This window comes from Capricornis sumatraensis, chromosome 3 (assembly GCF_032405125.1).
Source record: "Capricornis sumatraensis isolate serow.1 chromosome 3, serow.2, whole genome shotgun sequence".
NCBI lineage: Eukaryota > Metazoa > Chordata > Mammalia > Artiodactyla > Bovidae > Capricornis > Capricornis sumatraensis.
Window position 1 is genome coordinate 149,180,132 of NC_091071.1, and position 12,610 is coordinate 149,192,741.

General features: G+C 54.2%; 1 protein-coding gene across 1 annotated transcript in view; it reads left to right on the forward strand.

Annotated features, from left to right (window-relative positions):
• The first annotated feature begins 1,185 nt into the window (after positions 1-1,185).
• The window catches only part of IGFBP2 (insulin like growth factor binding protein 2), a 29,295-nt gene continuing 17,870 nt past the window's right edge, over positions 1,186-12,610 (forward strand). Inside the window, exon 1 of the mRNA XM_068969103.1 lies at positions 1,186-1,603. Coding sequence (XP_068825204.1) covers positions 1,186-1,603 — 418 coding nt within the window. The remainder of the gene's footprint in view (positions 1,604-12,610) is intronic.

Sequence of the window (12,610 nt, forward strand, 5' to 3'; positions counted from 1 at the left end):
CACTTGCCTTCCTGGGGCATGGTGCTAACTTTCAAGGCCAGGTGGGTGGCATGGAGGTATTGAGAAATTAGACCCAGGCTGGAGGCAGTTCAATGGTCCTATCCCTACCAAGAGAATCTGACAAGAATCTTTGTTAGGGTCACAAGAGATGTGTGATAATTAAAGTGGGGTCCAGTCTGGAATTTCTGAGTTGGGGACAGCTTGGATGGATGAATCAGTAAATCAAGCTGAACGATGAAGGGAGGCCATTCTTGTTCACCTGCATTTATTGGAGTGAGCTCTAAATGACCTTACCGCAGGGCATTTTCCCACACCTGGAAAACTGATCTGACCTAAGACCCCTGAAGCAAGGTGTTCTGTCCTGCGGCAAATGCCTTCAGCCCTGGAGTGGGTGCGGTGGGGCAGGTCCCCAAGGGATTCTTTGCGGAGGGAGGGGGTGTGGAGCCGAGTAAGCCCGGAAGAGGGGAGATTCCTTAGTGTCCAGAAATTGCATTTCAGATACTTACACGTTACCAGATGCCTGCAGGGTTAGGAAATTGCAATGGTCCCTAAGAGGGTCAGTTCGGGGGGTAGGCTGATCTAGAGGACGTGAACAGCCTCCTGACTCCTAAGTCACTGTCCCAAGCAGCACGTCAGCAGTGGGGGGAACCTCGAGGATGGAGGGAACTGCTGGGAGTAGACCGAAATCTACTTGAAGGTCATGCCTGACGTCCTCTGCATTCCCTCCAGCAGTGAGCCCAGCGCCGGCCACATGGGAAGCGCACAAAGTCCTTCCGAATTGAACCGAAAACAGGAGACAAAAGCACCCACTCCTGCCCACTCCCGCGTCGATCTTAACCCAAACCCCCAAGTTATTCTTTTTCCTGGAGTCAGGGAGCCCGGGGTGGAAGTGCGTGAAGGGACGGAGGCCAGAGGGTATAGAGGACCCACGTTGCCTGTGAGGAGGTGGGGATGGGCGAGTGGGCGTGCGCGCACGCAGAGGCCCGCGCGCGGGAGTGTCGGGGGGAAGGGGGTGGTCTCCAGAAGGAGGAGGGGAGAAGGCAAGGGGGCGGGGAGAAGCAGGGCCCTTTAGGACCCGGCTGCGGCGGCGGGGGTGGAGAAAGAAGCGGAGGAGGCGGCTCCCGCGCTCGCAGGGCCGTGCCACCTGCCCGCTCGTTCGCCGCCGTCGCGCTTACCGCCGCCAACATGCAGCCGAGACTGGGCGGCCCCGCGCTGCTGCTGCTGCCGCCGCTGCTGCTGCTGCTGCTGCTGGGCGCGGGCGGCGGCGACTGCGGGGCGCGCGCCGAGGTGCTGTTCCGCTGCCCGCCCTGCACGCCCGAGAGCCTGGCCGCCTGCAAGCCCCCGCCCGGCGCCGCGGCCGGGCCGGCCGGCGACGCCCGCGTGCCCTGCGAGCTGGTCCGCGAGCCGGGCTGCGGCTGCTGCTCCGTGTGCGCCCGGCTGGAGGGCGAGCGGTGCGGCGTGTACACCCCGCGCTGCGGCCAGGGGCTGCGCTGCTATCCCAACCCGGGCTCCGAGCTGCCCCTGAGGGCGCTGGTCCACGGCGAGGGCACTTGCGAGAAGCACGGCGATGCCGAGTACAGCGCCAGCCCCGAGCAGGTTGCAGGTAACGCGGGGCTGGGACAACTAGTTGGGAGAAACTTAGTGGGCAGGGGGGAGCCCCGCTAGCGGCCCTTCTGGAGGGAAGGAGTGTGCGGCGGGACCTCAGAGACCGTTTTAACGGATGAAGAGCGGGGTCCTGGGCCGGCTCTGGGTGGGGGTTGGGGGGTTGTTGGGAGGGCGGCAGACCCGAAAGTCAGGTCCGGGGAGAGGGACTGGAGTTGGAGATCCCCGGCTGCTAATTCAGTGGGGAATAATACGGAGAGAGAAGGCATCCCTATTGCCAGAGGCTTTCCTGATGGAAGGTACTCGACTTATGTTTTGGAGGGGGGATTTGCCCGGGAGGAGGGTGCTGGTCAGATCGGTGGGGGTAGGAGCTTGAGGCTTATCTGGGGCACCACTTGAGCTGGTGGTCGCCGGCCGAAGGTTCCCAGAGAGGTCCTGGTGGAGGACTCTGCCCAGGGTGGGGGTGGGGGGTGCGGGGGCGGAGGCTGGCGGGTACCGGTGACACCAGGGACCTCTAGTGAGAAGGGGGCGCATTGAGGTCCCTTCCTTCTGGGATTGTGAGGTGAGAAGAAAAGACTTGTGCATACTTTTTGTAGGGTGGGCTGCCTAGGAGTTAAAAAAAAAAAACCGGAACGCTGCTGTTTTACAGAGGACGAAGAAGGCGCTCGCTTTTGTGTTGGGTGGAATGATAAAAGAGGAGGATTTGGGAGGCGAAAAGGAGACTCCAATCATTGAGTCAATGAAACTCAAGCCAGGTCGCCGGCTGCATGCAGTCTGGGGCGCGGGCAGTCTTGCCGCTCATTTTAGCATCTGGGCCCCCGGGCGTCCGGGCGGGAGGATGCCCCAGCCGGGACGCAACTACCCTTACCGGAGCGAGGTGTCGCCCCCCGCCGTCCCATCCTAATTGATTGAGCTCTTCCTGTCCCATAGAATGGGGACTCCGAGATTCTTTGTAAGGAGCTCTAGGCCCCCGCCCCCCGCCCACAAGTTTTTGTGTTTTGTTTTTTTTTTTTGGACACAACCAGACTATATCTCACATGTTTTTTTGTTATTGTTGTTGCGTGATTTTTTTTTTTTTATTACAAAAGCCTCCTGCTTCAGTGGTCTGGAGGAAGCTGTAATTATTTTCTTTCTTCTTGGAGACAGTGGTGAAATGTGTTCACTGCCTGCTGCCGTTGTTTAAAAAGCAAGCGAGTCTGACCAAGTTTCTCAAACTTAAGAGACATTTACAAAAAGAAAAGGAAGGAAAGAAAAAGGGAAAAATTCTTGCTCCCTTCTTAGCTTCTGTGGTCTTGACTCCCTCCCCCCTGCGCACCCCCCACCCCCGTTCCTTCAGCCTGCTGTTATTTTTTGCCTGTTCTCCTTGAGAAGACAAGTAGGGGTCAGAGTTGAAATCTTTTTTCGGTCTCATTTTGACCTTGAGTGCACAGCAAGTTAGGGCTTCCTCCAGCGGAACCCCTCGGTCCCTTTCTTCTGGCTGGGGCTTGCCTCCCTCCCCAGCCTGCCTGGAGGTTAACCCTTCCCTCCAGCTTCCCTTAGAAAGCGCTGATGCCAGGGAAAAGACTCTGCAAAGTCCTTTCACCGCGGGCGCCCATCCCCCAGCCTTGCGTCCGCGGCCCTCCTCCATCGCCCGCTAGCACCCCGTGGTCCACCGGGAGGTACTGTGGTTTTCTGAACTGAACTCTGACAAACTAAACATCTCCCCCAGCAGGGTGAACTTTTGTTCAAAAGGCCTCCAAGTTCATAGAATCCTTTGGATTTTGACTGTTGTAACCAAGTGCTGTTGTACACGTCCTTCCTAAACGTTTTAGTATTTTTTTTCCGTTCTTCGTTCTTCTTACTTTCTGCCTGAAAAACCAACTCTCCTGCCTCCCAACCCCCGAGGCAGGTTAGGGTTCTTCGGAAGGGACCAGATGCGGGGAATTCTCCCATGCACTCCTCCCTGCAGTCGTCTGGGGAACTCGGGGACAATGGAGTGAGTGCACGGGAAGAATGTCACAGGATTTTCTGCCTGGTTGTGGGACTCCTTTCCGCCAGCTAGCCCCAGCTGCCTCCTCTGCCTGCTCCCAGTGGCCAGACAGCCGCCTTCCGCATTTTTCTCTTGTGCTGCACATTGGGAAGAGGGGACACCAGGGTTGGGGGGGCGGGGAATGTGGGGTGGAAGCTGAGTGGGTGCCCTGGAAAGAAGTGCCAAAAGCAGGGTGTCTGCAGTGTGAGGAGGGCTGGGGGGAAGGGGACACTGCTGGGAGAAGCCTGGGCTTGCAGGGGTAGGGGGGAGGCTGGGTGGGCTGGGGGTGCAGGGAAGAGAGAGGGGGAGTTTGGAGGCTCCTGTGCAGGAGAGAGTCCTGGGCTGGGGCAGGAATTGGGATGCTGAGTGAAGAATGCGGAGGTCCGAGTTGGGTGGGGTGGCCCAGATGAGACCTTAGCGCTGCTGTCTCCACTCCATCCCCCATCTCTTCTCCCCCACCCTGAAGAATAACGCCCCCCGCCACCCCAGCCTGCCTTCCTCTGTGAGCAGGTTGCTTTTTGAGAATTTTAAACACACCCTTCTTATTTCGAGGCAGCAAACCCCAGCAGTTCCGGCTTTGCTGTTAGCTCTTTTGTCTTTGTTCCCAGGACTCAGGGGCTGTGCTGCTGGCTTCCTGGGGATGGCTGGGATGCTGGGGGTGGGGCTGGGCACATCAGCGGGTGCTGAGCTTGCATCCCATGGGGGTGATGGGCTGGGACCAATTGGTTTCAAAGAAACCCAGAAGTCACACGGAGGCGAGGCAGGGGGCTGGTGCGGAGCGGGGGGCGGTGGAGTAGGTGGGCCTGGAAGAAAAACATCAGGGGGCCCCTGAGACCTGCCTGAAGTCTGGACCTGAGAAATGTGTGGGTGTGTTCGGTAGCGGAGTGTGCAGAAGTGCCTAGAAATGTTAGGGAAAGAAAAGGAAGCAGGCCTGGGCCGGTCCGGGCCCTTTCAGAATTCAGGTCCTCGGCCGGGCCGGACTGGCTCCCTCCAGCATCTCCCCAGCCTCCTTCCCCGCCGCGTACAATGCCGGGGATTATGCCGAGGGGCGGAGCCGCCCAAGTGGCCGTCTGGCCCGCTGCACTTATAAAGGTGCTATAGAAATGTGCAGTCATTCAAAGTCTCAGGGCAGGCGGGCCGGCGGGCCGGCGGGCCGGCGGGCGGGCCAGGGGAGGCTTTGCATCTGCAGTTGCTGGGGCAGCATAAAGGGGGGGCAGAGGCGAGGGCTGATTTACAGTGGTTCAGTGCAGCTTCAAAGAAGGGGGAGAAAAGCAACGGGACTTCTGGCTCAGAGCACTGCTTTGCATCTTGTCTTGCATAAATTTGCATACTGAGTTCAAACTTGTAAAATAGTCTCGGGGAATGAGTGGGACCCACTGTCACTGATTGCTAGCATCACTACCTTCCGGCCCCCCCACCCCCACCCCCTTCTGGACGGAACACCCAGAACTAGCTCTGCTAAGCTGCTCTGCCTGAGTATGTTGGAAGGGAAGATGGGGGACTAGAGGGCTGCTGCTCCTGGGTTCTTCTGGGGAGACCGGAGACTTATAGTTCCTGGACTACAGGATCAAGCTGGGTGTGGCTCTGGGCGCTATGGCCTTGGAGGCAGGGCTCCTCTGGAGGGTGTGATTCCCCAGGTTCTGAACCAGCCTGGCAGAGGCAGGCTGTGCTGGAGTCTTTGCCTGCAGGCTCCCTGCTCACCTTCCACTCCTGCCTAGAGTTCACTGAGCTTGTTCCCTTTGTGCAGAAATAATGACCTATGGTTGGATAGCATCACTGACTCAGTGGACGTGAGTTTGAGCAAATTCTGGGAGATGGCGAAGGACAGGGAAGCCTGGCGTGCTGCGGTCCATGGGGTTGTAAAGAGTTGGGTATGACTGAGTGACTAAACAAAAACAATGACCCCATCTATTCCTTTGATGGGGTATTCGAGTGAGCTTTGAGGGAAAAAAAAAAGTCCTATATAACAGTGTCAGAGAACTTAGAGAAACAAAACCAGAGGTAAGGAGCCTCTGAATTAGGATAGGTGGTGAAGTCTAGGGGGAAAGAAGAACTTGTCTGTTGTGGACATTAGTGTCTTCCTATGCAGTGGAAGACTTGCAGTTGGATCTTTCCAACCACTGATTGGATCATTGAGTTTCCTGGCAGGCACAGGGAAAAGGGAGGTTTAGATTTTCTCACTGTTAGCTTACCTTAGCACTCAGCTTTAAAATAAGTTTTCATGCACATAGTTTCTTTGGGGGAAATTATTCCTATAGAAATGCCTGCAGGGTAGCTGTTACTCAGCTAGAGTCATCAGCTGTTAGACACTGAGGGTGACTTTGAGAGCATCTCTGTTCTCTAGCCCATTGATCAGGTTAGCTTCTAGTTTCTCAGATTAGCTATTCACTGCCATAGAAAATGGGACACACAATTGCTAGTTTTGATACGAGCAAGTTGCAAAAATTCTTGGTTTAATGAAATGCAGGATTGTGGGGGTTGGGGGGGTGGAGGGGGAGTGGTGGTGGTAGTGGGCAGGAGGGGAGGGCAGGGCAGGGCAGGAAGTGCTAAAGGGAATGAGGGAGAAGCAGAAAACGAACAGGCTTGGGCCCACGTTTGGTTTTGTTGTTCGTCCTCCTCACATACTACAAAACTACTGGGGAAAAAAAAAAGTTTGGTCATCATTATTATTGTTTTTAAGGAGACTGCATATCCAGGGACTGCATTTAGTTTTGGTCTTTCTCCTCTCTGTCCACCTCTGCTTTCTCCAGCCTGTGAACTGTTCTCTTCTCCCATGCTTCTCCTCCTGTGGCTCTAGAACACCTTGCTGGATGCTAAGCAGGAGAACATAGCTCGAAAAAAAATGACGTGGGAAATAGATTGGCTCAGCCATCCTCAGAGATCCAGAAGTAGATGGAGACCGCATAGATAATTGGGGATTGGCATGTTTGAACCAAACCTGATTCTTAAATGAGAAGGGCGGTTAGCTGGCGGTGCAGGAACTGGGCTTGGCTGGGGGTAGAGTGGGGAAGCCTTATCCTCCCAGGGGGTTCCTGCTCAGGCTGCTTCTGCCACCGCCAAGACACAGTGAGGTTATACTTCTAATGCCCCAGGACGCTGGTGGTCTGGTTGGCAGGTGTTCAGCAGATGTTCAGAGCCCCTCTGCTTCTCCTTGCAATCTCTGGCTAGTTCGCTGAGATGGCAGGCAGCCTCCCATCTGTCTCCGTCCTGGTTGCAACCAACTTCTTTGCCTGCTTCATCTCCTGTCTTAATAGCAACCCTGTGAGGGAGGCCTTTTACCTCCATTTCACAGGTGTGGACTCGGGGGCTCAGTGGAGGGGCCACCTTAGCAGGTAAGTAGTGAGGTGAGAAACTAAGCTGGCTCCCTTTCTCCTGAACCCCTCTGCCTCCATGGCCAAGCAGGGGAGTGGGGGCCTTTGGCAGCAAAGGCCTGTGACCCCATCAACCAGGTTTGTTCCTAGACACCTGCCATGTGCAGGTGATGCTTGGGCCACTGTCAGTAATTTCCTCAGCTCTTTTGAGAGGCACAACTTGAGCTTGGGGATTTCAGAAATGGAAGTGGCCAGCGTGCAGCAGCCAGGAGTCACAGAAGGGCCCCAGCAAAGGCCTCTGGAGGGGCAGGGGATGGCCTCTGGAGAGGCCTCTGGAGAGCTGGTGGGCAGGGGATGATGGTGGAAGCAGCCTGGCCTTGGCTAGCGGATTGACCTGCATTCCGATGCAAGCCTGTCTCTGAGAACCTGAGTGATGTGAGTCTTGTCCTTTGATGAAATGAGGATGATTGTATTTCTCAAATGGGGTGTGTGTGAGGTCAGCTGTGATAATGCAGAATGCCTGGCACATAGTAGGTTCTCCTGGCTGCCTTAATCTTGGCAAGCAACGTCTCCTCTCTGATGCTTAGTCAGCCAACCTTTAAAACAAAGGCCAAACTGGCTGTGTCAGACAGGCCACTTGTCTCTGCAGGTTGTACCCGGCGTTGCGGGGCCTCATCCTGGTATGAAATGGCTTTGGTTCAAACCCCAGTTTTCTACCACATACTTGCCACCCAAGGCAAGAGATATATTTTCTCTGAGCCTCCGTTTCCTTATCTGTAAAGGAGGAATTGATAGCATCAACTGCGTAGAGGAATTGATAGCGTCAACTGTGTAGGGTCAGGTCTGCATGTGTGTATATAAGTGTGTAAAGATAAAATACATATAAAGCCTAAGCACTTGGGTGTAGTTTCTTTTTGGAATGATTCACTTGATTTCCACCTTTCTGTCTATACATTGGAAGCATCCACATCAGATCCACTTTTGCAGACTGTAGTGGGGCTGTTTGGAGAAAAGGTAATGAAACTGTGCTTTCCATGTGGCATAAACCCAGTTGACAGTAAACAGATGACTGAGGTCCAAGACTTACATGTTTCATGGATGAGTTAGTGAAAATCGCTCAGTCCTGTCCAGCTCTTTCAGTCCATGGAATTCTCCAGGCCAGAATACTGGGGTGGGTAGCCTTTCCCTTCTCCAGGGGATCTTCCCAAGCCAGGGATTGAACCCAGGTCTCCTGCATTGCAGGCGGATTCTTTACCAACTGAGCTATCAGGGAGGCCCATGGATGAATTAGGCGTGCTCTTTAGGGCTTGTGCACTACAGTCTGGGGCTGACCCTTCATCCTCTGGCAGCTTCACTCTTGTGGTTGTTCAGTCGCTCAGTTGGGTCCAACTCTCTGAGACTCCATGGACTACAGCACGCCAGGCTTCCCTGTCCTTCACCATCTCCTGGAGTTTGCTCAAACTCATGTCTCTTGAGTGGGTGATGCCATCCCACCATCTCATTCTCCGCTGTTCCCTTCTCCTGCCTTCATTCTTGGCCAGCATCAGGGTCTTTTCTAATGAGACTGTAGTGCTCAGAATGTGGGTGGAGTGGCTGTGGAGGCATAGGGGGCCCCAGAGTTTGACCCTGGACACTTGGTGCTGCTCAGAAATGGGATGGGTATAGTCGGACATTATTAAGAACTTAGCCCAGTTCCCAGAAGCAGAGTCCTGCCTTCATCTGCCAGCCGAATTCTAGGACCCAGCCCTTCTGTTGCTGGCGTTCAGAGGACTGGGGAGTCCTCGAGGCTATGTTTCGGGGCTGGGCAGCACTGTTCTCCACGAATGGCCTCCACAGGACACCTGCCAGGACCCAGCTTCAGCAGACCAGGATCAGAAGCGGCATGTGCTAACATGCTTGGTACATAGGGTGTGTGCAGGATGAGCCGTTGTGTTGTCCACGCAGCCAGTGAAGACTCCATGGCGCCATTTCCCCGCTCCAGGAACATGGGTTTTCAGAGCCCATGTCTGAGCCTCGGGTGCCAGAACATTGAACACGATCCTGGCAAAGAAACTGGATGTTCTGTCCAAAAAAGTGATGTTTCCTTACTCCGCTGTCTCCAGCATTGACCTCACTCCTGAGTGGAGTGGGGACTGAAGGGTTCTCAGTAGATGTGGGGGCGTGTTTTCTGGGCGCTGGGGTTCTTCCTAATGTCCGATTCCACTGTGGTCCCGGAAAACCCTCTGAATGGCCTGAGTGGCTAGTGACACGACACAGCGATTCAGTGTCAAGCCTCGGATGGAGCTGAGACCCCAGGAAGCCAAGAAAGCTGGGTGCTTGAGTCTTCAGGGCTCAACAGGTACTTGTGGTGAAACCCACGCCAGTAGGAACAAAGCACAGCATTTCTCCCAGGGAATCTGGGGTGGAAGCTCTTCTTAGACGTCTTGGTGTTGGTGGTGGGGGAGGGGAGGAGAGGATAAGCTCTCCTTACAGATGGGGTGGTAGGTCTAGGGAAGTGAAATGTGTTGGCTTTCAGATTCCAGAGTAACTGCCCCCTCCCTCACCCTCACCCCCACTGTGAATAGAGTGGATGGGCCATAGGAAATTTTTTTTTTCCCCTACTGGAAAATGGACCATCTCTGTCTGCCCCTCCCCCACTTGGCTCCTGAGCCCTCCCCTCCCCTCCCCCTCCTGGGCCACTCCTGTTCCTTAACAAAGCCAGGGAAGATCTGGGCTGGCTCAGCTCCTGAGTGTCAGTCAGGACGCAGAGGGAGACCTTGCTCAGAAAGCCGGCTCCCCCGGAAAGAAATACAGAGTCGACTGTAGTCAAGAATTGTTTCCTTCCCCCCGTCCCCGCTTTTTTTTTTGCAGGGAGGAGGGGGACATTTGGCAGCCCTTGGGGCCCCTTCTGGCTGCCAGCCCCATGTCTCTTCCTGGCTGTTGGGAGGCAGGGCAGGAGTGAAGGTTGGGGAGAAAGGGGGGCAGGGGCTGGCAGACCTCCAGCTGCCAGGCTGGGGAATTGGCCCACAGGCTCTGCTTAAGTTGGCCCCGAGCGGAGCCTGGGGAGGCTTCTAATTAGTGAATGGGGTATAGGTGTGTCAGCCTGTGTTCATTCAAGGAACTGAGCTCTGGGAGCGAGGAAGCCCTTCGAGGAGGGGCACTGAGCCCAGGAAGAGAGGGGGGCGGGGAGCGGGGGAAGGCTCAGGGGTTCCCTCCTGATAGGGGTTGGGGAGATCCGTGCTTTCTAGTGGGAGTGATCCAAGTTGTAGGACTGCAGAGAGCGAAGGGTCTACCTCACAGGGTAAATGGCAAAATAATCATAATTAAATTGCTTTTTTTTCTAGACTTTGTTCACTGCCACCTAAATGCCAGTAGGGTTCCCCCCGCCCCCGCCCCCCCCAACTGTTTTAGCCTCAGGATTCTCCCCACTTGACGGGAGAATGAAATCAAGGCTGCATTCAGGTTCAAAGCCAAGGAAAGTACAGACCAGGATGGAGTCTGGGGCTCCAGCTTCTCATTCCAGAGCTCCATCCCATCAGACTCACACATGCAGAGAAACAGTGAATTATATACTGCTCCTCGGAAAAGCTCCTTTTCCCTGGGAGGTAGTAATTAAGGCATAACTTCTCAAAAATGTTCTTTATGCACCTCCCCAGGGAGTTTCTTTTAGGTCTATTGTCTTGGCTTCTGGATAGAGGTGCCAAGATGCCTGTGGATGGAGAACTTACGTTCTAAATTGCCTGAGGCCATGATAAACCGAAAATGGCAATTCCCCTGGGCCCTGCCCTTGCATTTGCCTGATAACACTGGGTGGTTTCTATGGCAACAATGGCAAGAGGCGTGTTAGGCAAGATAAAGGAAGGTGGGGAGGGATGTGTGCATGTATGTTAGTTGGTTGCCATTCCCTTCTCCAGGGGATCTTCTCCACCAAGGGATGGAACCTGGCTCTCCTGCATTGCTTGCAGGCGCATTTGTTACCATCTGAGCCAAGTGGTCTTTAGGAGGGACTGGTTTACTGGATCCTAAATGTTTTTGAGGTTGGATAGGGGGCCACTTATGACTAGAGGATCCTGTGGAGGTGGGAAGGGACAAAGTGATAGGGAACAGAAAGGAAGCCCTGAGGTTACATGGTCTCTGTCAAGCTCTGAGGTTACATGGTCCCTTGCCAATGAGCAAGGGCCATTCTGGTTGGTTAAGAGCTGTGGAGGTAAACCACCTGGGCTTTGGTTTTGGCTCTGCCGTTGCTATCTGATTTTGTGCCATTGGCCCCACATCCTGTGGCTTCTTAGTCAAGTGTGAGAGGAGACAAATTATCAATCGCATGTGATTGGTTGATGATAAAACAAAGTTCTATGCACAAACTACTGAGCACGGGTTGGAAACTCAGAAGAAGCACTTGAGAATCTCAGGGAAGTGTTTCAGCTTCTGAAAGGAGGGAAGGGCACAAACTTTAAAAGAATGACATAACCCAAGGACATGACATAAACTGATTATAATCAAATAAGTCCAAGATGGTGGATGAGTTGGCTTCTATTAGACCTTGAGCCTCAGCATATCTTAATACATCAGCATGCTAAATGACACACCCAACAGTGCCATGATAGTTCTGAGGCCGATCATCAAAGGCCAAAAAGTGGGCAGTGGCCCAGTTCCTGGAAAATCCCCATCCTTTCCCCCAAATAGTTCGAATAATCCTCCCACTCATTGAAAGAAAGTGAAAGTTGCTCAGTCTGACTTTTTGTGACCCCACGGGCTGTAGCCTGCCAGGCTCCTCTGTCCATGGAATTCTCCAGGCAAGAATGCTGAAGTGGCCATTCCCTTCTCCAGGGGATCTTCCCAACCCAGGGATCGAACCCAGGTCTCCCCCATTGCAGGGGGATTCTTTACCGTTTGAGCCACCAGGGAAGCCCAGCCCCTGAAATTACCAGGCCATTAAAAACTAAGCATGCTGTATTTCAAGGCCACTCTTGCCTTCTGAGATGGAACACACTCTGTCTGTGAAGTGTGTTTCTCTCTAAACCTGCTTCTTACCTATCACTTTGTCTCTCACTGAATTCTTTCTGTGATGAGACATCAAGAACCTGAGCTTCATCAAGTCCTGAGACCAAGTGTGTGATCTCAAGTTAAAAGTCCGTGGGTTCAAGTCCCGGCCTGTGGGTTCAGGTCTCGGTCTGAGTTGCACAGTTAACTTCCACAGGGTGTGGCTCACCTGGACTGCCGCCCTTTGCTTTGGAAAGTCCAGAATGGAGTCAGTTGTGGGCGATGTTCCAGAGGGCAGTCGCAGCCTCTGGTGCCATTGTTACGGCGTGGCACCTTCATTCCCCAGAAGGGACGGTTCTTACCTGAGGCCCTGCTGGTTATCTCTGGTTCCTTTGTTGCCTCTAAACCAAGAGAGCGTAACCAAGAAAGACAACTGATGTGCTGCAGGATTATATCAGATTAGTGAACTTTTAGTTGAAGGAAGAGAAAGCATGGTGACCTATTTAAAGCCACTTATTTATATTCAAGACGCTTCTTGTGCTGGTTTGAGAGTGTGGCCGGCAATCCTGGGCATCTCTGCAGGTTCTGAGTTTCTTTTTGCATCCCGTGGGTTCAGCTTGCCAGGCCTGGGGTATCTGGGAGTGGCCTGGGGATGGAGAAGAGGTGGCAGAAGGGGAGGGTGGGAGGAGAGAAGTGGGTGGAAGCCAGTGTTTATGGCTCCCTGGGAGGT